A 27,009-nucleotide genomic window follows, 5' to 3' on the forward strand; every position below is an offset into this window, starting at 1 on the left:
ATTATAAAATTTCATTACCGCATCCACCAATCATTTATCTCTAGTTTTTAACGTTATGAAATTCCTCTCACCTTATAACTATGGCAGTCATCAATCTAGCTTTCTGCCTGTCCACAAACACTGGCACATGTATCCTGCTCATTGGAAATAATGGCGGATGTGGCACCAACATAGTAATGTCTTCTGTCAACTTCAGTTCCTTGTAGGCCCCTCTAGCTACCACCAGGTGTACCACTCCTATAGGGGTGCTAGGTTGAATCTGTACTTCGGGATGGCAAGCTCCTTGCTCATCAGGCCTCGTCTCCAGAACGGAGTAGGAGACCTGCAGCACCCTTGGAGGAGATTTCGTAGCTTTACCTGCAGAAAAAACAGAATTATATCAACACAATAGAAAATCTAACCTAACTCTTCAATTAGCACACAAAGGAATATCTTCAGAGTGAGCCACACCTTGGACGAATTAGTGCATAGGATCTTAAAGAACGTTTTGAAGTTCCAACCTTACAAGATGTGTATTGTCCAACACCTAAAGCCAAAATACTACCAACAACCACAAGATTTTGCTGTGGATATGCACCACATCTTGAAGGAGGATAAGAGTTATTCCAAAGGGCAGTTTAGCATCATAAATTCATTCTTCCAGAAGAAATAACCGAATACGTCAGGTTCAGGTGGCTCACTCTGCAGTAAAATCTGTTAGTTCTTCTTCTTACCTGGTCTGCCGTTCTTGTCGGGTGACGGCAAGTTGGGCCAATAGGAGAAGGGAACCGTGATCTGGGCCAGACAAACTCCGTCTTCACCGTCTGGACTACAGGCAGCGTGCAACGAAGGTTTCTGGTTCATGGTAGCGTGGAGCACGATGCAGACCTTCTGATGATGCCTGTCCACCAGCACTTGGCGTCTACTGCCCGGATCTGTCCCTGTGTGGAACAAGACCCTGAGGACTGGAGAGTCACGTGGTATCTCTGTTCGTACTATGTGTGCTGAGACGTCTAGATGGTGTGTAGTGAGGTCTTGGAGGTCTATCGTTGGACCTGGTGGAAGAAAGATTGAATTAAGAACTGTTCACGATTCGAAGGGGATTTTAGAGATGGTGAAATGACATTGGAACTATGTTGACTTTTCTTGAATTTGGTAGCGGGATTTCTGATAAGATACTTGCGAGATAAACGTAGCTGGTAAATCCACAGAAATGTCAGATTAATGGATAAATTATAGATTCAAAGGCCCTTAAGTCAAATGAGTTGATAAATTCAAAGAGGAATGTTTATAATATATTCGAAGGGGATTTTAGAGATATTGACTTCTTTTCCGGTAGATTAGATTATAATCATTGGGTTTAAGGGGGTGTCATTGCACTGAGATTTGATGGTCTGTTGTGCCTCCATCAGAGCTTTTCTCGCCATTAGGTGATCTATAGCTCGCCTTCCAGTTCTATTGAACTCCAATATCTGGGATGGCTTAAAGGAGGTGGAGGTTACTTCCTCATTTCTACATGTTTCTTGTGAGGAGATGTAGCATATTCTTGCTAAGATCCAGATACTTCTCAGATTTAGTAGTTTCGAAGAAACTTTTTGGAATGATCCAACCCAGAAAGATTCCGCCAGGGTTCCTCTTTCAGTTCTTTTCTTGTCCTGATACTCTTTCTTGTAGGTACATCTGCCTATACCATAGAAAGGTTCCAGGCCAATGAAAGGAATTTGTCCTACTTTCCTGGCAAGTATTTTGGCCTCTTCATTCCCTTTAATTTCCAAAGGATCGAAAACAAGACTAAAAAGGCCTTGTTGACACATTTTTCTATTGCTAGTATCTCTACCTGAAATACACACTTAGACTGAAGCCTATAACGATAGTGAGTATTTGGTGCCAGTCTCGAACCATCTCTGTACCCTTTACTGGTTCTTTTCTTGAGAACTGATATTGTGAATTCTGTTTCTCCATATTCTTCTCTACTTAGAATAGCAATGAAAGTTTTCTCGATATTAGTTTTCTTTGGAATCTCGTCACTGGGAAGGCTCTCTAATGGTATCTAATTGGTCAGAGAGGACCAGGATTTCTGATTCTTAATTGCCTCACTGCCTGTACCTTCTCAGGGTAGTCTAAGAATGGCCTCAAGGGCTACTCTATCTATCACAAGATGAAGAGTGTTGGTATTAGAGACTTGCAAATAATAAGAGACCTAGTTAACAGATCAACATAGCTGGTACATCCACAGTACCGATAGATAAGTGGAAATTCAAAAGGCCTCTAAGTTAGTAAGTAAAATGAGTAGATAAATCTAAAGCGTGCATTATACTCGTGAACACGAAGCGTATTTCAGAGATTGATACTGAATCTCTGTTAACATCACTTGTAAAGGGTGTTTTTTTTTAGAGCTATAGAACTTAAAATTGCAATGAAACAACGATGGATTATTCGATTGACATGAATTTTATTTATCCGCAAGATAATCTTGTGGCATTACATTTTGAATATCATTTCGGGCATATGACCGTCACGGCTGGCTCGGATGTAGTCCAATCTGGACGTCCAATTTTCGATGATTTTTTCCAACATTTGTGGCTGTATATCGGCAATAACACGGCGAATGTTGTCTTCCAAATGGTCAAGGGTTTGTGGCTTATCCGCATAGACCAATGACTTTAGATAGCCCCACAGAAAGTAGTCTAGCGGTGGTAAATCACAATAAGATCTTGGAGGCCAATTCACAGGTCGAAAACGTGAAATTAGTCGGTCACCAAACGTGTCTTTCAATAAATCGATTGTGGAACGAGTTGTGGGACATGTTTCGCCGTCTTGTTGGAACCACAGGTCCTGGACATCATGGTTGTTTGATTCAGAAATGAAAAAGTTAGAAATCTTGGCTCTATACCGATCACCATTGACTGTAACGTTCTGGCCATCATCGTTTTTGAAGAAGTACGGACCAATGATTCCACCAGCCCATAAAGCGCACCAAACAGCCAGTTTTTCTGGAAGTAACGGTGTTTCGACATACACTTGTGGCAGTTTTGTTTGTTGACGTAGCCATTCAACCAGAAGTGCGCTTCATCGCTAAACAAAATAAAATGGACGTAGTGCGCGATACGTATTCCGCACAGAACCATTATTTTCGAAATAAAATTGCACTATTTGCAAGCGTTGTTCAGGCGTGAGTCTATTTATAATGAATTGCCAAACCAAACTGAGAATAAATCACTTGACAGCTGTTAAATCGGTCGCCATCTTGAACAGTTATGCCAACTTAAAGTTATATACCTCGAAAAAAAACACCCGTTACCTGATACCGCAATGTGGCTTTCCAAAAAATTAGAGCCGATCTACCTTACTGACACATCGAAATAGCTGGTACACACAGAACCCACAGATTACTAGATAAACAACAGATTCAAAGGGCCGATAAGTCAAACGAGTTGATAGATTCACAGAGACTTTTGTTCCACCATATCTATCTATCTATCTATCTATCATATCGACTCGTTCTACGAATCAAAGGTTGGACCCAATCGATCCAAAATCAGCGCCATCTATTCATCTCGAAACCGGATATCCCCCGACAAAGAATTACGTCAACAGCATCCGCTAATTGGACCAGCGAAAACGTGTTTATTTCTGGCTCATCCCCACGCCATACAAATTCCAATGGTTATCTCGTTAGGGTCGGTGAGTGTATAACGGTATGTCGGATAATTAAAACATAGAGCTCCCGGTTGACAGAAATAACAGTTCATTAAATTCCCTCTACGTAATTGACTCCATGATGGACCCGCCGACTAAGCCTAATTATCCCGATGGAACACAGATGTTTGGGCGATATTTAATCGACGCGCTCTGTGGTGTGGTTGACAGATCCGATCGGCGGTCACAGAGTACGATTCGGTATGATTGATAAGGGTGTAGAGGCGACCTTAGCTGTCGAAGATAATTTTATCGATTGACTTAATGATTATTTTCTCTAATTCTGTGGCATAACAGGCCGATTGAAAAGTCCCCGGTCTACTATAGTAAAACACATTTTTTTTCGCAAAATTCGATTTTATTATTCAACATAGTTGCCTTTGAGAGTGATACAGCGTTTAAAGCGATCTTCCAACTTTTCGATACCATTTTTGTACTACGATTTGTCTTTCGCTTCAAAACAGGCCTCAGTTTCAACGATTACTTCTTCATAGGCGCTTAATTTCTTTCCAGCGAGCATTCTTTTGAGGTCTGAGAACAGGAAAAAGTCGCTGGGGGCCAGATCTGGGGAATACGGTGGACGCAGAAGCAACTCAAAGCCCAATTCATGCCATTTTGCCATTGCTTTCATTGACTTGAAACACGGCAAGTTATCTTGATAAACAGCATCTTTTTTCTTCAAATGGGGCCGGTTTTTAACGATTTGTTCCTTCAAATGATCCAATAAAGCTATATCATAATCGATGTTGATGGTCTGCTGCTTTTGGAGGTAATTAATGAATATTATACCTTGCGCATCCCAGAATATTGATGTCATAACCTTGCCAGCTGACTGTTGTGTTTTTCCACGTTTTAGAGTTGGTTCATCGTGTGCAGTCCACTCAGCTGACTGCCGATTGGATTCCGGAGTGAAATGATGGAGCCATGTTTTATCCATTGTCACATATCGACGCAAAATTTCAGGTTTATTGCACTTAAACAGCTTAAAACACTGCTCAGAATCATTAACTCGTTCTTGTTTCTGATCGATTGTGAGCTTGTGCGGCACCCATTTTGCACACAGCTTTCTCATGTACAAATATTCGTGAATGATATGAGATACAAGTTCAGATGTTATCTTCACAATGCTTGCTATCTCGATCAATTTCACTTTACAGTCATTCAAAATTATTTTGTTAACCTTTTTTGTTTTTTTTGTCGGTGACAGCCTCTTTTGGGCGTCCACTGCGTTCGCCGTCTTCGGTGCTCATTTATCCACGTTCAAACTTAGCATACCAATCAATGATTGTTGATTTTCCTGGTGCAGACCCCGGAAACTCTTCATCACGCCAAGATTTTGCTTCAACTGAATTTTTTCCCTTCAAAAAGCAATATTTCATCAGCAAACGAAATTTTTTTGTTTCTACATATTTTTTCAAATAACAAAAGTAGCTACACTCAGAAGCCAATATCTCACGAACTAATGGTCGGACTGCTGTCAAATTTTGACACGTACCTTTTGAAGGTTGGTACTACCTAAAAACCATATGGATTTAATACTAGCGCCGGGATCTGTGCGTCAAACCGGGGACTTCCCAATTGGCCTAATTATTATCTGTCAAACAGATGTGGTACAGAGAACAGTTCTGCCAACCAACATTTTCAAATTCAAAATACCGCTAAACGATATTAATGGAAAAAACTCGCTCTGCTCGCCGAAGGGGCTCCGCCCCTTGGACCCCGTCACTATGCCGGTAGATCCTTCACTGGGTATCCCTCTAGAAAATAAAAGATTTTTTTCGGAAACCTTGTATCGTTAGCTGATTTCAGACGATTCACTCGGTATACTATGCTGATTCTAGGGTGGAATTCTGTATGATTTTTTTTCCTAGAACATACCGTTTGGCCCTTGTTCACATGAAAATATTTGATGCAAATAACTTTCCATGACGACAAATCAAGGGCGGTCCTAGCCTTCAATTTTGAGGGGGTTCGCCGTTATGGGCTTCGAGTATTTCTATGGGACCAAATCCCAGATTATACCGATATCAAGCCTTACCTCTCAAAAATATTTATATTTAGATATTCATATGAATATTAATATAAGGCGTACAACTTTGCGTCCGCCGTTTTGCAATAGATGGCTGTAACGGTAAGTGGTAGTAGAATAGTTATTTATAATACAAGTGCAGAAGGCATTGATATTCTTCCACGAGTTCAAAATTCAAAACCGAGCCACGAAGTGGCGAGTTTTTGAATGAACGAGTGGTAGAATGAGCCTTCTGTTCGAGTATTATATATTATTTTCTCTAATTCATTGCATTCTTATTGAAATTAATGAAATATTTCCATAAATATCATTTAGTGATGTTTGGCTTGAAAAATGTTGGTTGGCAGAACTGATTTTTTTTAAGGCAAATTGATGAATTGGCGGATAAAGCCGTGGCGGAAAGTTCGGAGTACTAACATATAAAAATGAAATAAAACCATGAAAACTGTGCTTTTCTGATATATTCTCGCACGATTTTGTTCCACAAGATGTGGAAGAATGAACGGAGTAACCACAGAATTAGAGAAATAAATATATCGTAGATGTCATACAATAAGTTTAGGTATTTGTGAACATAACGCCATTGACATGTTAGTCGATTTGTGTCTGCATTATAAAGTTATTCACGACTAACCATGTTAGCTCACGAGCCAAATTCTCGTCATTTGCGGGAGGTTTCAATTTTCTACTAAAATATGAAAAAATCCGCGGCTGAGGTTCATCGAATGCTTTCAAATACCTATAGTGAGAACGATATTGGTGGAAGAACGTACCAACGATATTGTTTATGTCTAGGTTTAGTTATTTTCTGGTACATCTGTAAAATGGCTTGTTCCGTTTGATTAAATAAATAAAGAAATAGATGAGTGGTTTCAACGCTTCAAGAATGGTGATTTTGATTTCGAAGACCAGCATCGCGGTGGAAGAGAGAAGTTTTTTGAAGATGCAGAATTGGAGGCAATAATTGATCAAGATTCATGTCAAACGCAACAATAATTGTAGGATCAATAGGAGTGACACTAAAAGCCATTTCAAAACGCCTGAAAGTCATAGGAATGACTCAGAAACAAGGAAATTGGGTGCGGTACGAGTTGAAGCCGCGAGGTGTTTGAACGACGTTTATTTACTTGTGAACAGCTGCTTGCAAGACAAAGACGAAAGGGGTTTCTGCATCGGATTGGGACTGAAGACGAAAAATGGGTTCATTACGATAATCCCAAGCGCATGAAATCATGAGGATATCCTGACAATGCTTCCACATCGACGGCCAAACCGAATATTCACGGTTCTAAGGTCATGCTCAGTATTTGGTGGGACCAGCTCGGCGTAGTATATAATGACTGAAAGAATCACAGGCGATCGTTATCGAACGCAATTAATGCGTTTGTACCGAGCATTGAAAGATAAACCGCCGCAATACAACGAGAGAGAAGATGAATTGATTTTACTGCATGACAATGCTCGACCCCATGTTGCGAAAGTAATCAAGATATACTTGGAAACGTTAAAATGGGAATTCCTACCCCACAACCCTACCCGACGTATTCTCCAGACGTTGCTCCCACGGACTATCACTTGTTTCAATCAATAGCACATGGCCTGGCTGAACAACACTTCCGATCTTATGAAGAAGTAAAAACTTGGATCGATTCGTGGATCGCTTCAAAAGATGACCAGTTTTTTCAATTCGTACGCTGTCCGAAAGATGGGAGAAAGTAGTGACCAGCGATGGGCAATACTTTGAATTATAAATATATAACCAGTTTTTTACAATAGAGCCTCGAATTTCGCAAAAAAAGTTTTACCCTTATGTATTTGTTGTATTATAATACCATTATTTACTTATCAGGGTTTTAACCATTCAGGTAGAAATTAAAAAAAAAATAGATTGTTTAATATGAAAAAAAAAAGACAATTGGCAACTACATCACAAAATCTAATTTGGTCTTCAAAACTTTGAACCCTTTGAGAACCTTGTAATCACAGCGTCCTCGTCAACATCAATGTCCCTATGAATGTTCAGGAGGACAAAATACTCCATAAAAATGGAAGCAAACTACTAAATATGTCGTTTTCCACTGAATCTTATTATTATCCTCTATGATAGAAAAACTTTATTCAAATCAACAGAATTTTCTCACACCAAAATATCACAGCGATATATATCGATATTTTACTCTTACATATTTCGATACATTTCGATAGTGTCAGAAAATATCGATACAATATATAGATATCGATAGTTTTCTGACCTTTGCCCATCCCTAGTGTGGATTTGCCGAACGCAGTCATAACCATAAACAAAGATTTCTCTATGACCATAATTGTCAGTCAAACTCAGACGCATGTCTTAAAATTTTGTTCGAATATGAATCGTATATTGTATTCTTTAATAATGAATAAAAAATAACCGGTATCAACCAAATTCTCAGATCTCATTTTTCCAGAAATGGCAATTTCTTTCTTTGAAGAATTTGGGAGAAATGAATAATCAAAATGTGAGCGTCAGTCTTTCAAGAAAGTTATTCATGCTTATAGGTTTGTAAAAAATTTGTAGAGAATGTTGAATAATAATATAATCCCAACATTAAGATTTTAAATTAGCACATTTCTTCTTTATAGAGACATGTATGATGCATAAGTCCAAATTTAATTGATGATTGGGTGGGAAAAATTGACAAAAAAAGTTTATGTTTGTTAGTTAAGTTGTTATCCTTTTTATGGTCCTTTTTTTTGTTTATTTAATAGTTACAATAGACAATTATTAGCATATTTTTCTCTGAATTTCAACTTTGAAAGAAAATTTGTCATTTTATGTCTTGCCGATGAAAATATTGATATTCTTGTAAGTCAATTCAAAATGAATAATAGATATATTTTAAGGGCTATCATTCCATTGGATATTTACTTGTGAGCCCTAAAATGAAGTTACATTTATTCAATTGACTCATTAATAGAAATACTACCTGAAATAAAGAAATTGCATTCAATGTTTATTTTCAGTTTTGACAAATATTGAATTTACATAATCGTTCGCTAAGATCTATGAAAAGACCTACAGTGAGATTTTTGTTTTAGGAATATTCAGTATAGCTGTAATAAACAAACTGAAAAGAGGCAGAATGAATAATAGATCTACCTTTCCGATACCCATATCTGAGAAATCAGGTTATAAGAAGTCCCTCATTTCCAAGGTTTATCAATACATTTTTCAGTTGAGCAGCAAATTATTCTTCTATTCCATATTTTGTGAGGAAATACAATATAATTGCAACAATTTGAAGGTCCTATTGGAAATTCCTGACGAACTAAGGAGTTTATTAGTATCTGAAGATTGTATTGATGCTATGTTATAGAACGAGACTTGTGGCTCTGGGTTTTACTCAGAAGTGAATTAAACAGGGCAATTTATGTCCTATATAGTAAATAAAATTTTGATAGATATAAGTTTCAAAAGATCAACAACTGATCATAGTATTTACATAAATCAAAAAATAACTGGCTTACTATTGTTGCATTGTACGTGGATGACTTTTTTGTTTTAACTAATGTTAATTCTGAATGAATTTTCTGATAGAAAATTTTATGATAAAGAAATTAGGGGAAGCTAAAAAATGATTAGGGTTGAATATTACTAGAAATTATGGAAAAAGTAGTAACACTATCGATTATATTCTTCAAATATGTATTGCAATAATTCAACATGTCTGATTGTGAACATGTGAAAACTAAATGGAATTTTAATTCAACAAAAGAGAGTTGTAATGATGAACCATATAAGAAATTAATAGGTTTATTAACAACTTTAGCAGTACTAACTACTCCTGATATAGCATACTCTGTTAATTTCTTGAGTCAATTTAATAATTATCTCATTGTTGAACACTAGAAAAGTGCAAAACTCATCTCAAGATACAAAGATCATTGTTCAATTTTTACTTCAGTCAAAAGGAACTGAGTATTTGAAATCGGTACTAAAATTGTATCGGTCAATACTATTGACCCATATTAGTGGGTTCGATATCTGACTTGATTTTTTCAAATGTTAACTTTGGATCTAAATCAATGAATAATTTAATTTCTACCAAAATGAAAAGCAATGAATAAATCAGTAGGATAGCATTTTTGAAATGGCCATATAGCACCTATTTCCATAACGATTAAAAGATTGGAAACTTTAGTGAACAAATAGGTAGGTATCTACATTTTTATACAAATTTGATCATTCATTCATGACATGGAAATTTTCAATAAATAGTCTGCTTTTTAAAGTATTTTATACCTTCATTGAATTGCTGGAAAATTGATACCAATTTCGAAAGTGACTGCCATTTTAAAATTCTTCATATACTGAATGATCCTTCAAGATTTATTTCTGTCGTAACATTTTGACTAGTATTTCAACTGATATATTCCATACGTTATTGAAATCAATATCTTCAAAGTACTATTCAAAAGACTTATAATGGAATTTAGAAGAATATATCTTTCTCAATTTCAAAGTCATATATGATATGATGTATAAGTCCAAATATAATTAATTCACATCTAAAGTGAATGTTATTTTTAGAAATATTCAGTATAGCTATAATAAACCAACTAAAAAGAGACATAATGAATAGACTTGCCTTTCAAATACCCATGGCCTATGTTACCTCATAAGCAATTACCTATAATATCTTATCTTGGTGAAACCTTTTTGAGAAATCAGGTTATAAGTTTGAGAGTCTCTAATTTCCAAGGTTTATTAATACATGTTTCAGTTGAGCGGAAAATAATATAACAGGGTATATATAGTTGAAATTATTAGTATGAAAGATTTGACTTATTCATTATAAATTCAACAGCACTGCACTCAAATTCTTCAAAAACGGAGTGGTCATTTATATTTTTGCACTCCTCTGTCGTAAAAGTGTATATTTTAGATATTCAAAAAACATATGGAAACTTTTGAATGTTATCTGACTAACTTGGCTCTTTTTTTCCAGTAATAAAGCCAATTGTGAATTATCTATAAGGAGTTTTTCTATCTGTTTAATACTGTTTCATAGTAGCACAACTTTTACTCCAATCCAAGACTGAATTGATGAATGAAGCTTCTGTTCTCTTTGGTAGTTCCATCTTCTGTCGCAATAAATTCAAATTTTCACGAAAGGGAATGTAGTTTTATAGTTTGTGGAAAATAAACGAAAAATTCCTGAAATAAAGTAACATTCATCCAATTAATTCCAAATAATACAAACACTTAAAACAAACCTGAATTGAGGAAAATGCATTCGATGATATAAATGTTCATTTCTAAATTTTGACAAATATCTATCGAATTTTCGATTCGCCGAAGACTTTGCATTTTATCTGTCGGCATTTATTTAAATATTGAATAACAATTTTGGAAACTGCAAACTTTTTCAGGAACTTTCATATATCGAAATGGAATATTTATTATTAACATGACACTGACAGCCAAATTGTCCACAGATACCACAGAAATATGGGACTCGAAATGTCAAAATGATCCGAAACACCCCGTATACTCGAAAACCGCGGGGAGAATCGAAGGTTTGGGATTTTTCCCGGGATCTCCAGACGATTTTGAGGGGGGTCTTATTCTTGTCATTTTTGCTCTAGATGGTCCCGTTTGGGCTGTGATTTTACGTTTAAAGTTTGACGTATATGTGCAAGCGGTTTTATATATACTTAGATACAATGATAAAATATAACCATGAAATATATGCGAATTTGTTAATAATTTCGTATAACAGACTATACGTTCGTCCATCATACCCGCCAAATTGGCAACACCGAAATTCGCGCCCCGCACACGTGTATTTCTATGTTCCGCAGTGTTCCCAACGCGCGTCAAACAAGCCGCTTTCGCCATACGTAATTAACGCAGACGTTTGAAGTTGGCCGCCTCGAACGCGGCGATCCTCGCCCAACTTCCGGCCGGTGTCGGTAGATATTCAAATTTCGGAGGGAATTTGATGAAACCGACGCCCGTCTAATCGTTACTGGATGGAGAATAAAGGCCGAATAAGTTGCGCATTAATTGGACTTTTCGACGCACAGAGAGGACGATCTGCACTGAATAATTTATGCGTGGCCCATTAAAATTGCAAATGAAAGTTGCGCAGAGTTGGCGGTGGACGTGGACTGTTCGGGGAACGGGTTTTCTGCGCTGGATATATTCAGCTCGTTAGGCGTCTCTTCGATGGTAATAAGGGGAAGACGAGTTAAAAACTTGATTAAGGCTGTCTTATTTGGGTCTGGTCGGACGCATCTTTTGGTTGGGAGGTCTGTCAACGTGATCTGGAGCGTCTGAGATCAGATTTTGGGTGAAGGTTTGATATGAGGAGTCTTTACTTTGAAACCAATCAAAAATAAGAGTAGCATCCCTTTTTTCATTTTGAGGGGATAATAAAGGGTGTTTTTTTAGAGCTATAGAACTTTAAATTGCAATAAAACAATGATGGATTATACGATTGACGTGAATTTCATTTATCCGCAAGATAATCTTGTGGCATTACATTTTAAATATGATTTCTGGCTTATGACCGCCACGGCAGGCTCGGATGTAGTCCAATCTGGACGTCCAATTTTCGATGACTTTTTCCAACATTTGTGGCCGTATATCGGCAATAACACGGCGAATGTTGTCTTCCAAATGGTCAAGGGTTTGTGGCTTATCCGCATAGACCAATGACTTTACATAGCCCCACAGAAAGTAGTCTAGCGGTGTTAAATCACAAGATCTTGGAGGCTAATTCACAGGTCCAAAACGTGAAATTAGGCGGTCACCAAACGTGTCTTTCAATAAATCGATTGTGGCACGAGCTGTGTGACATTTTGCGCCGTCTTGTTGGAACCACAGATCCTGGACATCATGGTTGTTCAATTCAAGAATGAGAAAGTTAGTAATCATGGCTCCATACCGATCACCATTGACTGTAACGTTCTGGCCATCATCGTTTTTGCAGAAGTACGGACCAATGATTCCACCAGCCCATAAAGCGCACCAAACAGTCAGTTTTTCTCATGTAACGGTAATTCGACATATACATGAGGATTAGCTTCACTCCAAATGCGGCAGTTTTGTTTGTTGACGTAGCCATTCAAGCAGATGTGCGCTTCATCGCTAAACAAAATAAAATGGACGAGTGCGCGATACTTATTCCGCACAGAACCATTATTTTCGAAATAAAATTGCACTATTTACAAGCGTTGTTCAGGCGTGAGTCTATTCATTATGAATTGACAAACCAAACTGAGAATGAATCATTTGACAGCTGTTAAACCGGTCGCCATATTGAACAGTAATGTGAAAGTTTTCCGATACTAATTTCCTTTATCATCTCATCGCTGGGAAGATTTGCTGATGGTTTGTGATTAGTCAGGGAGGACAAGGCTCTCTGATTACTAATTCCCACACTGCCAGTACCTTGGATACTCGTAGTCTTAGAGTGGTATCATTGGCTACTCTATCTATCAAAAGATGAAGAGGTGTGAAATATTTAATGATCTCCAATGTTCTAGTTGGGCACGAGGGTACGTAACCATGAAATTGAAACCATTAGTAAGTTTCTCACTCGAATAAAGTGGCGAATGAGAGGAAACTAGACAGTTTTGATACAGGATACTGATAGAGAGCTATAATATCTATCAAAAGGCGGAAAATGACCTACTTCGGACACGTGTTAAGGTGTGATCAGTATCAATTGCTCAATTGATCATAGAGGGAAAAACAAGGTCCAGGAATATCACAACATTCCTGGATGAAGAAAATTGGAGACATTGGCAGGGATGAATATCTAAACTCTTAACGTTAGTACAGATTGCACAAAAGAGAGACGAATATTCCATGGTTTTGTCTCATAGAGATGACCATTGTCTTGAAATCCAAGAGTTTCATATCCAGCTCTCTATTCTATCTCTTCTCTGAGATAAGTGGAAGTAATAGACCATTGTGTACAATCGACAATGTTTTTTCATCTACTTGAAGAATCTCTCTCGGAATAAAAGCACTTTGAGTGAAGTTTGCGTCGGTTTTCTCTGTAAGAAGAACCAGAATCCGATTCTGTTGATAACCTCAAACGGAAATCCGCCAAAGCGGTATAATAAGCATTGTTTTTCCGGTCGGCTCACCCGGCCCGTAATTGGATATCGATTCTCTCGAGGTAATAATTATGCGCGCCGTAAGGGTAGATGATTAATCCAATTAGAGCCTTTTGACGAGCGCTACCCCACTACCAGATTAATTATTATGATCTTGACTGCCGCAGATTTGCTCAGAAGCGTTGTTTTCCCGCCCGAATCGATTCGCCAGCTCCAGCGTCTTCCCGAAGGATAATCGAAGATGAAATTTCCATACATAACCCTTAAAAAATAAAAAAAATAATGAAAGTTATTCTATGGGAATATGATACCTTTTTATTGATTGATTCAATCACGAAAATGCTTGCAGTTGAGCGATTAGTCCATTATTTCATGAATTATAGATAACGGGGTTTTTTTTTTTGAAATATATAACTTTAAGTTGGCATAACTGTTCAAGATGGCGACCGATTTAACAGCTGTCAAGTGATTTATTCTCAGTTTGGTATGGCAATTCATTATGAATAGACTCACGCCTGAACAACGCTTGCAAATAGTGCAATTTTATTTCGAAGATAATGGTTCTGTGCGGAATACGTATCGCGCACTTCTGGTTGAATGGCTACGTCAAAAAACCAAACTGCCGAATTTGGAGTGAAGCTAATCCTCAAGTGTATGTCGAACCACCGTTACATCCAGAAAAACTGACTGTTTGGTGCGCTTTATGGGCAGGTGGAATCATTGGTCCGTACTTCTTCAAAAACGATGATGGCCAGAACGTTACAGTCAATGGTGATCGGTAAAGAGCCATGATTACTAACTTTTTCATTCCTGAATTGAACAACCATGATGTCCAGGAGCTGTGGTTCCAACAAGACGGCGCAACATGTCACACAGCTCGTGCCACATTCGATTTATTGAAAGACACGTTTGGTGACCGCCTAATTTCACGTTTTGGACGTGTGAATTGGCCTCCAAGATCTTGTGATTTTACAACGCTAGACTACTTTCTGTGGGGCTATGTAAAGTCATTGGTCTATGCGGATAAGCCACAAACCCTTGACCATTTGGAATACAACATTCGCCGTATTATTGCCGATATACGGCCACAAATGTTGGAAAAAGTCATCGAAAATTGGACGTCCAGATTGGACTACATCCGAGCCAGCCGTGACGGTCATATGCCAGAAATCATATTTTGAAATGTAATGCCACAAGATTATCTTGCGGATGAATAAAATTCATGTCAATCGAATAATCCATCGTTGTTCTATTGCAATTTAAAGTTCTATAGCTCTAAAAAAAACACCCTTCATAAAAATCAAAATAAAAAAAAAAAAATTTGATAATTTTCTCGAAACTGCCACTTCTTCTGATCATTACAACTTGAAACCTCACCCTCTTTAAGATGTCAACTCGATCTGTAAAAACGTTGTCATTTGATGAGTCTGCGACCAATATTTCAGGAGATATAACGATTTTTGTAGTCATTTTCAATTTTTACTGTTTCTTCGAGTTCAAAATTCCTCAAAACTAAGAGTTTTACGAAAAATCGGTGAGCGGTGTCAGAATTAAGGACCCTTGATTAGCTGAATTTGGAAATAACCAGAAATTTTTTATCGAAAAATGATTCATCGAATTAGAGCGTTTTGGTGATCGGCCTTCCCACTCCCAGATTAATTATTATGATCTTGACTGCCGCAAATTTGCTCAGAAGCGTTGTTTTCCCGCCCGAATCGATTCGCCAGCTTCACTTCCCGGCGGATAATCGAAGATGACTCTGGAGCAGGGGTTGCGAGGGGTCGGTTAACCCCCCTTCTGATCTTGATTTTGGGGTATGAGAGGCATTTCTGCGGCCCCTCGACGATCGGCTTCAGCCAGGGGACGCATTTCGTTGTTTTGGAATTATGGATCAGTTGGTGGCGTTGGAAATAAGATATACACTGCGCAAAAGAATTAACGCACATTATGAAAATATCAAATTTATTCTACAACTGAAGGTGTTCTCAATGATAATTATTTTTATCAGAATTATACATGCATATGTTATACACGTTCAACGTTTTTCTTCAATACAGATGTTTTTTCCCAGCTGGAATAAAAAAAGATGAGATTATCAGATTTTGAATGTATTGGCTCCATTCTGAAATCAGTTTTTCTCGATCAATTCTAGTGATCAATAGTTTTTCTTTCGTTTGATTTTCTACACTCGATCGCTATGTAACGCGAAACACGCAATTTGACCCAAGAGGAATGTGCCCAAGCGGTAGTTTTGCGAGAAGAAGGGTGGACATACACAAGAATTGCAGAAAGGCTTGGAGTTTCCCATACAAGTGTGTCCAGAATGTTGCAGCGATTCAGGGAGACATGTATGAATGTCCGAAGACCAGGACAGGGTAGACCACGGGTAACAACTGCCATTCAAGAACGTTACTTAAGAGTTTCTTCGTTGAGACAACGGTTTGCAACCGCTCACCTCCTTCAAAATCAGCTTGAGCAAACTCATGGGGTGCAAATTAGCACTCATACAAAAAAAAATCGCCTCAGAGAATATGATTTAAGGCCTCGTGTCGCGACAAGAGGCCCAGCTCTTACCCCAGCCCATCGATTGGTAGTTCTTCGATGGGAATATTGTAATAAGGATAGTCTCCAATTTATATTTGGATTTATGAATAAGGAATGCTCTATATCGGAATCAAATATATCAAGACGCCCCTATTGACTTAATAATGAATAGGATCAACAAGTCTCCTGGTTTAGAAGCTCATTTCCTCACCTAACCTGTATAGCCCCTTAGAAGATTAGAAATACTCACCCACTGTGTTCACAGGAAGTGGATCCGGCACCACGTACCTTGCAGGTACGGTCTGCTTGGTGCTGAAGGGCCCGTAGGTTGCCCTTATGGATATGGGCTGCGAGCTCTGGAACACCGTGAACCTGTCGATGGACAGCGGCGCCGCAGAGTTGGTGCTCAGGAACGGCGCCTCGGTGGCCATGTGCTGACGGGCAATTTGACGGAGGAAGAAGCCTCCGTCCTTGTTCTCGAAGTGTACGCTGACGCATTGTGCTGAACCTGAAAATAAAAGAGGATATTTAGATTATAATATTAATAATAATAATAGCTTTATTGTCCAACAGTTTAACCCATGTACAGGACAATGTGAATATAAATTACAAAAAATAAAAAAGATAGCATTGAACCCAAAAATAAAAAACTAAAAATTTCACATGATACATTCCCTGAAAAATAATGAATTGCAGACTTGACCAAATTTCCCCTTGATGAGGAGAATATATCTTGGCCCTCACAAGGTGAGATTGAAGGTGTTGAGAAAGTTCTACTTCAAAGTCTTTTTTCTACGGCACAAGGAAGAATATTTTGTGGTTGAATTGTGGAAGGATATCCTTCGTAAGAAAACTTTGTCTTATACTATTTCTTGCAGACTAAATGAAATGACTTAAACAAGTTTTTATGTCCAAAAACATCTGGCAAGGGGCAACAGCAAGGCTTTTCTAAGGCTGCCAGGGTATATATTGAAGACAAAGAACAAGCCGATAAACTTGCAAAAAAAGACCATAACAGCTTCTTCGAAACTGATTCCTTCTGTTAGTAGCGGAAGACTCTATAGGACAACATTCAGCAATGGAAGTGGGGATTAATCAAGCCAAGTAGCTTGATATTTCAACCAACTACTTGACTTGAAAATCAAGCTTGTAAAAATTATATACTTGAGCTTGACTTGACTTGGTTTTAGATATTTATTGCTTGACTTGATATCAAACTACTTGATATTACTTGAGCTTGATATGCACGCGTCGCACGGCATATATTTCTGTAATCTCGTGAGGATTCTTCGAGCGCCGAGAAACTGAAAATTCGCCAGTGGGACTTTATTAGTAGTTTTCTCTCATTTCTATAAAATATATTGGTAGATTTTAGTAGTTATAGAAATATCTTTCCAAACTTGGCCAAAATTGCCAAGGATTTTTTATCAACGCCAGCATTTTCAGCTCCTGTTGAAAGACAATTTTACAGAGCTGCTCTTACAGTATAACAAAAACCCGCAATAGATAAGGCGACAAATCTATAAGATGCTCCATGTGTCTTAGATCCTGGATGAGAAATTATTAAATCAAACAAAGCCTGGAGGTTTCTCAATATTGAGAAACTTTATGTTATTTTATTTTTAATTTTGTTATGATTTATAGTGATTTAATTTATGTTTGTGTTTCCAAAAAGTTGATATTTTCGGATCTCTTATACAATAATTTTAATTAAATGAAAGTGTTTTTGCAAGGTTCCTTCTCATTTCATCATTTTTTCATTGATGTGACATTACACAATAAAACTGCTGAAAATCAAGTAGTGATGTGATTTAAGTACTTGATAAATAAATACGTGACTTGACTTGAGATTGAAAAACTGCTACTTGACAGAACCAGCTGAGCTTTTTAAGTTTTATAAGAGATTTCTCTTTTAATCTGAATAGCTGCAGCAGTCAAATTCTGTATTTCAGAATAACTACCAAAAGGTAAGCAAATGAATTAACCCCATATTTCGTAAGCGTATTAAGCAAATAATGTGTCGAGTCTCTGAATATCCTTTTTTTTTTCATTTCATAACGAAATAATTTTTATTCACACCACCAGAAGAACACAGAAAAAAATGTGTGTGGATTAAACGGTCTACTGAACAACTCCCATCTACAAGGATTACCAACACATCATGTCAATTCGCACTCTGCCAACTTCCGAAATGTGTAGCCACTGTTTCGTTTTTATCCCAAAACACCAAACATTCCGATTAGCCAACTTAATGCCTACGCAAACCCAACAACAGGGGAATTCCATTATTCAGGAAAGGTGGGGATCAACGAACATCATCAAGGGACAGACAGACGGACGAATTGAAAGCTTTAACGTGTTATGGAAATGTTTCTGTCTTGCTGAATTGTTGGAGTGGCAAAGTTTCAAGTTTAATTTTCGACTTGAGTCCTTCTGAATAACAGATCAACTTGTACTGACAACGTGTTAGGAAGAAGAAGAAGAAAAGATTCTATGGTAATGACATTAAACAATGAGTCATCACTTACCTATATAGGGAGTTTTTTTTCGAGGTATATAACTTAAAGATGACATTACTGTTCGAGATGGCGACCGATTTAACAGCTGTCAAGTGATTTATTCTCAAATTGGTTTAGCAATTCATCATGAATAGACTCACGCCTGAACAATGCTTGTAAATAGTGCAATTTTATTTCGAAAATAATGGTTCTGTGCGGAATACCTTCTGGTTGAATGGCTACGTCAACAAACAAAACTGCCGCATTTGGAGTGAAGCTAATCCTCAAATGTATGTCGAAACCCCGTTACATCCAGAAAAACTGACTGTTTGGTGCGCTTTATGGGCTGGTGGAATCATTGGTCCGTACTTCTTCAAAAACGATGATGGCCAGAACGTTACAGTCAATGGTGATCGGTATAGAGCCTACTAACTTTTTCATTCCTGAATTGAACAACTATGATGTCCAGGAGCTGTGGTTCCAACAAGATGGCGCAACATGTCACACAGCTCGTGCCACAATCGATTTATTGAAAGACACGTCTGGTGACCGCCTAATTTTACGTTTTGGACCTGTGAATTGGCCTCCAAGATCTTGTGATTTGACACCGCTAGACTACTTTCTGTGGGGCTATGTAAAGTCATTGGTCTATGCGGATAAGCCACAAAGCCTTGACCATTTGGAAGACAACATTCGCCGTGTTATTGCCGATATACGGCCACAAATGTTGAAAAAAGTCATCGAAAATTGGACGTCCAGATTGGACTACATCCGAGCCAGCCGTGGCGGTCATATGCCAGAAATCATATTTAAAATGTAATGGCGCAAGATTATCTTGCGGATAAATAAAATTCATGTCAATCGGATAATCCATCGTTGTTTTATTGCAATTTAAAGTTCTATAGCTCTAAAAAAAACACCCTTCATTAGTCGTAGATGAATTTCATTATATTTGTGATAGATTTCCATTTTGAAAATGTTGTTGGTACGGAAATTACGAACTGAAATTAATGACATCAAACTAATCTAACCTAAAACCTGGATAATCATCTACGCATCGAGCAAAATCAATGTTCTGCCATAGAAACCTTATCGGAAACATCGAAATATAATAGAGGCCTTCGAAATCGATACCCTCCTCCTCTTCTGTAATCAAATAAATGACATATTTCAATCCCTTTACGACGTACTAATGACACAATCTCATTACCTAAATATATCCTGCGGAATCTATTCGCGAGGAGGCGCCACATGCGCCATAATGGGACCTTCGCCGAGAAAGGCGCTTTTGGAAACGTTCCAACTCCAGGTGGGACTTCCGGGATATCAGAAATGCCTCGTAGGCAATAATGGCACCATCGATTGCCGAACCTCCATTTACAGAAACCTGTAAATCATCGGTTCCGCATTTTAAACTGAGCGATTTTGGCCACTGTGCCAAACCCCGCGATCGACCAGAAATTATTGACTTGACATAAAACCGTGTTGTGGTTCGACTGAGGGTCTCTTTCCAACTTTATGCAATGGATATCGAATTGAATTTCATATTTAATGGTATTGATTACAAAAAAAAACTTAGTGAGTTGTGTCGAGAAAATATCTGCCTACTGTTATAGTTGTCTGTCATTAAAATGATTGCGAATCATACATCTTTTCGAGAATGCAAATGCTACTTTTTATTGATATAAAAAAATGGAAGGAGACAATGACTGACCCTTGGGGAAACCTTTGATGCATACCATAGACTAATAAATATAGATAGAGGGATTATACGCAATATTTACATGTCCCCAACATGGTTAGATTACGTTGTCGGATAGTGATATATTTTCAATTTCACATTATACTATATCGTTATAAATGTATATTATATTGAATGAAATATGTTTATTTGAGTGATTCCCGATTAAATATGCAAATTTGAATATTTGGAATCCGATATTTTTCCTAATTGTCGAATTTATAATAAGCAGAATATTTATTATTTTCTGTATCTACCTGCTGAAATCCAAGGTTTGGCAACTATTGCGCGCCTACTGTCATCGGTTGTTTCACGTCATTTGGCGCGCTTGAAGATGGTTTTCTGAATTTCTGATATAGTTAGGTATTTATTTCAATATATTCTGAGATAATATGAAACGTTGATTCACTATGAAACATAAGAAGTGCGTGCTTCGTGGAAAAACTCGCGAATTGAGTGAAATATGGTATCACTGATATGTTTTCATTTCCGCGCGCTTTATGTCAAATTTGATAGTTCATGTTGGAGACAAAATTTGCTTACTGAAAATGACATGAGTTCTCTCTATCTACGTTTATTACCATTAGGTTAAAAGCCTCCTTACTGGATCCATGGTTCTGAACCGATTTCAGTAGCCTCTCGACAGTGTCCACAGAAAATTATTCATGGAGAGAATCACAGAGATATCCATTTCAATCTTGAAGGAAAAGTTGTTTTTTCCCCAGATTGCTAATCCCTAATTCAGACTGGTCGTGTGCTCTCTCGACAGAGACCAGGTGAATAAAACATCAGAAAATAAAGCAATTACAGTGCCGGGGGTCGATGGTGCGCAATTGCGGAAGTCGTTAGACCGGATATATCCCTTGTTATTTATGCTGGAGCAGGACCACCGAAGTCTACTAATCCGGAACTAATTTCAAGTCGGCTCGTTGCTTATTTATAGGTTACGTATTTCGCCACATGGTACGGGATTTCGGGGTGGTAAGATCTCTTCATCCCCCTTAAAACAGACAGGGTCATATTATTGGTGTTAAGGTAGGATCACACTGGCGCAATTTTAAAGCTTGGATAACGGATTCGTTCTCGAGAATTTGATGTTGTTTTTACAATTACATTCTTGTTATTATTCAGATTATTTTTTCAACAAAAAAAGTGCACTTAAAATTTCTATTATATGTATGTTTAATGTATGAACTTGGTATGATAACGGGTGTTTCTTTTCGAGGTATATAACTTTAATTTGGCATTACTGTTCAAGATGGCGACCGATTTAACAGCTGTCAAGTGATTTATCCTCAGTTTGGTTTGGCAATTCATCATGAATAGACTCACGCCTGAACAACGCTTGCAAATAGTGCAATTTTATTTCGAAAATAATGGTTATGTGCGGAATACGTATCGCGCACTACGTCCATTTTATTTTATTTAGCGATGAAGTGCACTTCTGGTTGAATGGCTACGTCAACAAACAAAACTGCCGCATTTGGAAAAAACACCCTTCACATATTTAAGAAACCTGATGCCCAAGACCCTTGTGAAAACGCAACCAGAATCCAACAAATGCAAACACATTTCAGTTGTCAATTGACTAGTTAATCTGTGTTCTAACCTCATATCCTAGAATGTGTCAAAGTGACTAATCTTTCTATGATTCATCAGGGCTGACCAAAACCAATTCTACATCGATTCAAAACCATAGACTCATACATAACTTTTGGGTTCGCCACGATTTGTGAGCGTCATCGAACAAACGACGTGATGAATTCAATCACCTCCCATTTCAACGTTGATTCGAGCCGAATAAATCTTGAAAAACTCGACGCCTGGTTCTAGAAAAGAGATCGACTTGATTTCTATCGCTCCCGACACCGATAATGGGAATGGTCAACATCTAGTCCTCACCCCCAGGGAGTGAGGCGACGATACGTGGAATCGTGGAAAAAGTAATCGACGAGAACTCCTTCTCTCGCCTTTTTGCACCTTCAATAGCGTGTCAGCATCGGTTTCCGCAATTTCCCGGGTGCTTTGGATACTTTTCAGCCGGCCCAAAGTTACACGGTGGCAGGGTAGGGTGAAATACGAGATTCGCTTCCTCTAAGAATGTTTGGGTTGTGTTGATGGTTTTTTTTTTTCCCCAACGAGAAAGGATCGGATTATCCGTTGGGTTATTACGGTTTGGTCCCATTCACCGGGAATTACGGTCCTTTCATCTTGACGGTTTCCTCTATGATTCGATTCGGGATAATCTATGCTAGGACCACAGACTTTTGTTTGGTGATTTTTATGGGATCGTCGCAGGAAACGTTTTGGAATGTGCCGACTCAAAAATCGAATCAACTTTAAGATGTATAAAATTCTAATCATTTATTCTTGATGAAGGTTACTTAATGAAGGATTTTCAAATGAGAGATTTCATTTAGAAGCCTGCTATCTGAACAGCTGTCACTCATTGAAATCGTTAAAATTCACTACAAAAATTGTGAAACTTAACAGGCCAACTCAAAACACATTTTTTTGGCAAAATTCTAATTTATTATTCAACATAGTTGCCTTCGAGGGCGATACAGCGATTATAGCGATCTTCCAACTTTTCGATACCATTTTTGTTGTACGATTTGTCTTTCGCTTCAAAATAGGCCGCAGTTTCGGTGATTACTTCTTCATTGGCGCTAAAATTCTTTCCAGCGAGCATTCTTTCGAGGTCTGAGAACAGGAAAAAGTCGCTGGGGGCCAGATCTGGCGAATACGGTGGATGCAGAAGTAATTCGAAGCCCAATTCATGTATTTTTGCGATTGTTTTCATTGATTTGTGACACGGTGCATTGTCTTGATGAAACAGCACCTTTTTTTTTCTTCAAATGGGGCTGTTTTTAAACGATATCATCATTTAAACCATCCAATAACGCTATATAATGATCGCTGTTGATGGTCTGGCCCTTTTGGAGGTAATCAATGCATATTATACCTTTCGCATCCCAGAATACTGATGCCATAACCTTGCCAGCTGACTGTTGTGTTTTTCCTCGCTTTGGATTCGATTCATCGTGTGCAGTCCACTCAGCTGACTGTCGATTGGACTCAGGAGTGAAATGATGGAGCCATGTTTCATCCATTGTCACATATCGAAGCAAAAATTCAGGTTTATTGCACTTAAACAGCTTCAAACACTGCTCAGAATCATTAACACGTTGTTGATTTTGATCGATTGTGAGCTCGCGTGGCACCCATTTCGCACACAGCCTTCTTATATACAGAAATTCCTGAATGATATGATGTACACGTTCAGATGATATATTCACAATGTCTGCTATCTCGATCAACTTCACTTCACGGTCATTCAAAATTATTTGTGAACTTTTTTGATTTTTTCGTCAGTGACAGCCTTCTTTGGGCGTCCACTGCGTTCGACGTCTCCGGTGCTCATTTCACCACGTTTAAAATTAGCATACCAATCAATGTTGTTTGATTTTCCTGGAGCAGACCTCGAAACTCTTCATCAAGCCAAGATTTTGCTTCAACTGTATTTTTTCCCGTCAAAAAGCAATGTTCATGAGCACACGAAATTCTTTTTATTCCTATCTTCTTTCAAATAACAAAAGTAGCTACACTCACAACGCAATATCTCACAAACTAATGATCGGACTGCTGTCAAATTTTGACACGTATCGTTTGAAGGTTGGTACTAACGAAAAATCATATGGATTCAATACCAGCACTGCCCCATCTGTGCATCAGACCAGGAACTTTTCAATTGACCTAATACTTCTCTAATTCAATCTCCTCCACGTTACTTTTAAGTACGCTCACAATCAATTGAAATATGACTTCATAAATCGAGAGAATAAAGAGATATTCTTCGACTTTCGCATAAAACTTAATAAAGACTGAAACAATTGAACGCGAACAAAAGCCGTCCTACCTCGCCGCCTTCCCCAAATTGTTTTTCCCCAAAACAAAAGCGGAAAGAAACATGCTAACCAGATCGGACCCCGGCACTCGTTAAGGATGACTTAAAGTCGATTAGGCCCAATCAAGCCAAGCGTTCCCCTCGAACAACAAAGGGCATAAAAAAAGCGTGGGTCCTCTAGAGTGGCCTCTAGTGAGATCGAGGGGTCCATTTTTCAGCATCTGCGTACGTAGATCCGGCGAAGCGCCACGGAGATGGTCCACATATACACACACTTCGAAAAGTTAATTGCCTCATGCTGGGGCCAGACGTTGAAGAACAGCTGGAACTCGCCTACTTGAACCCGGTAGGGTCGAGAGAGAGTAGATGGCGTGGAGATTCTTGACGTACCGACGAAGTAGGCATGTAAAAATTGATTGTGACAACGAGAAGGGACGATAAGATCGATATGAGGAGGAAAGATAACTGAATTCGATGGAACGAAAGAGTTTCGGTTTAGTTTAGACCCTACGATTGTTTGTGATCACTTTCGGAAGGAAAAACAGAAAAGGTTTTGTATCCGAACAATTTTGCTTGAATTCAGGTATCTATGCGTTTCTAATTGCAAATTAATATCGCTTAGATTTCATTTCACTATATATTCAACGCTTATACTTAGATAATTCCTCAGAGTATTAAACATAGATTGAGGGAGCATATGTCATTCGATAAGCAAATTTTGTCCCCAACATGAACTATCAAATCTGACATGAAGCGCGCATATCAAAGATATGATATTTCACTCAATTCGCGAGTTTCTCTACAAAGAACGCACTTCTTATGTCCCATAGTGAATCAACGTTTCATATCAACTCAAAATATACTGAAATAAATATCAGAAATTCAGAAAACAAACTTCAAGCGCGTCAAACGACGTGAAACAACAGATGACACTAGGAGAGCAAAAGTTGCCAAACCTTGGATTTCAGCAGGTAGACATAGAAAATAAAAAAATATTCTGCTTATTCTAATTTCGACAATTAGAAAAATTATCGAATTCCAAAAATTCAAATTTGCATATTTAATCGGGAATCACACAAATCAATATATTTCATTCAATATAATATACATTCATAACGATATAGTAAAATTGTGGATTTGAAAATATATCATACTTCGACAACGTAATCTAACCAAGTTGGGGACATGCAAAATTTCATATACTTCCTCTATCTATGTATATTACCCTTTGGGAGAACCTAAGATGATTGAATTTGCTGGTAAAAGGTCATTTGAATTGTCGTATCTTTGCGTTTTTGCTGTGAATTTCTAAAATTTCTACAATCGAATATACATCTTAAGTCTGAAAAGACTGATTCTCTCTATAATAAGGTCATTGATTCAAAGTATTTTATTAAGAGGTTTCATTTTGTATACGAGTTTATTTTGAGATAATTCCAACATTTTAAGATGTTGTTTATTCCATTGGAAACACCTTTAGACTTTTTTCTTTGAGGCTACGTGAAATATAAGTTCTAAGTCAATGCTCCACAATCAATTCAGAACCTTAAAGATGGAATTTTTGAAGTTATCAAGAATGATTGCTGCAAAACAGTCTTCATTTTTAAATATTGAAAAAAAATTAAGAAGAATTCATGGACGAAATTATTCATTTAATCAATTCACTTTTCTTCATATTGTAGACTAACTGTGGTCTAAAATGTCGGCTCAGTACTTGGTACTGATATTCTTGTATCATGTCAAGAATAATGGTTTACAAATTTGTCTACAATACAAAGAATAGTGAATCGATTAACTGAATAATATCGTCCATCATTTTCTTCTTGAGTAGACCGAAACGAGTACTAATTTTGATAAAACAATTTACAGTTTCCAAACGTTGTTGAAGCGTGTATCTTTCCATGGTTGATGTCATAACCTTTCACAGAAATGACGAAAGAAATGTCAAAAAAATAAACAATGAATCGCTTTGAAAATACGAATGATTTCGGAACTCAGCCCATAGATCACAAAACTAAATATTCGAAAATCTAGCCACCTTGGAAATTCACGGTACCGCAAACGCCTCTGACTCAGTGGCGCCCTCTGCCCTTCCTCCCAAATCAGAACAACGATCACGTCAAGCTCCGACCCGTGTATACAATCAGAACGGACATTGTTTTTTTCGCGCGAACGGGTTTGTCAACTCAATTTTCTCTTCAGAGACTGACGTGACGTGTCGCGCCCGTCTAAAAACCGCGTCACGAAATGTAAACTTCCCCGGCCAAGGCACATTTGATGCACTGTGGGGTCGAACATGCAATTTTCATTAGCGTTCCAGGGCTTTGAACCGGCCCGATGTTGACACAATTGCTCATCGCGTTGTGGCCGCGCACAGAGTAGTCGCTGATTGAATTAGGAACTACAGAGAATCCAGATCAAAAAGGACCCTGTTATCATCGCTGAAGTCTATTTCTGTGGTTGGAGTATACCGTGTTTCGGAATTGAGTGTCTGTGCTCT

At 38.0% G+C, this 27,009-nt stretch overlaps 1 protein-coding gene across 3 annotated transcripts in view; it reads right to left on the bottom strand.

Annotated features, from left to right (window-relative positions):
* LOC123680969 (transmembrane protein 132E) overlaps positions 1 to 27,009 on the bottom strand; it is a 99,391-nt gene that overhangs the window by 25,749 nt on the left and 46,633 nt on the right. For all 3 annotated transcript variants that reach the window (XR_006747580.1, XM_045619111.1, XM_045619112.1), the window contains exons 2-4: positions 16,614 to 16,871; positions 714 to 1,034; positions 72 to 357 (exon numbers count right to left, since the gene is read on the bottom strand). Coding sequence is in view for 2 of the 3 variants with exons in the window: in XM_045619111.1 (XP_045475067.1) it covers positions 72 to 357; positions 714 to 1,034; positions 16,614 to 16,871 (865 nt within the window). In the remaining variant the exon portion in view is untranslated. The remainder of the gene's footprint in view (positions 1 to 71; positions 358 to 713; positions 1,035 to 16,613; positions 16,872 to 27,009) is intronic.

This window comes from Harmonia axyridis, chromosome 5, assembly GCF_914767665.1.
Source record: "Harmonia axyridis chromosome 5, icHarAxyr1.1, whole genome shotgun sequence".
In the NCBI taxonomy this organism is placed as follows: Eukaryota; Metazoa; Arthropoda; class Insecta; order Coleoptera; family Coccinellidae; genus Harmonia; species Harmonia axyridis.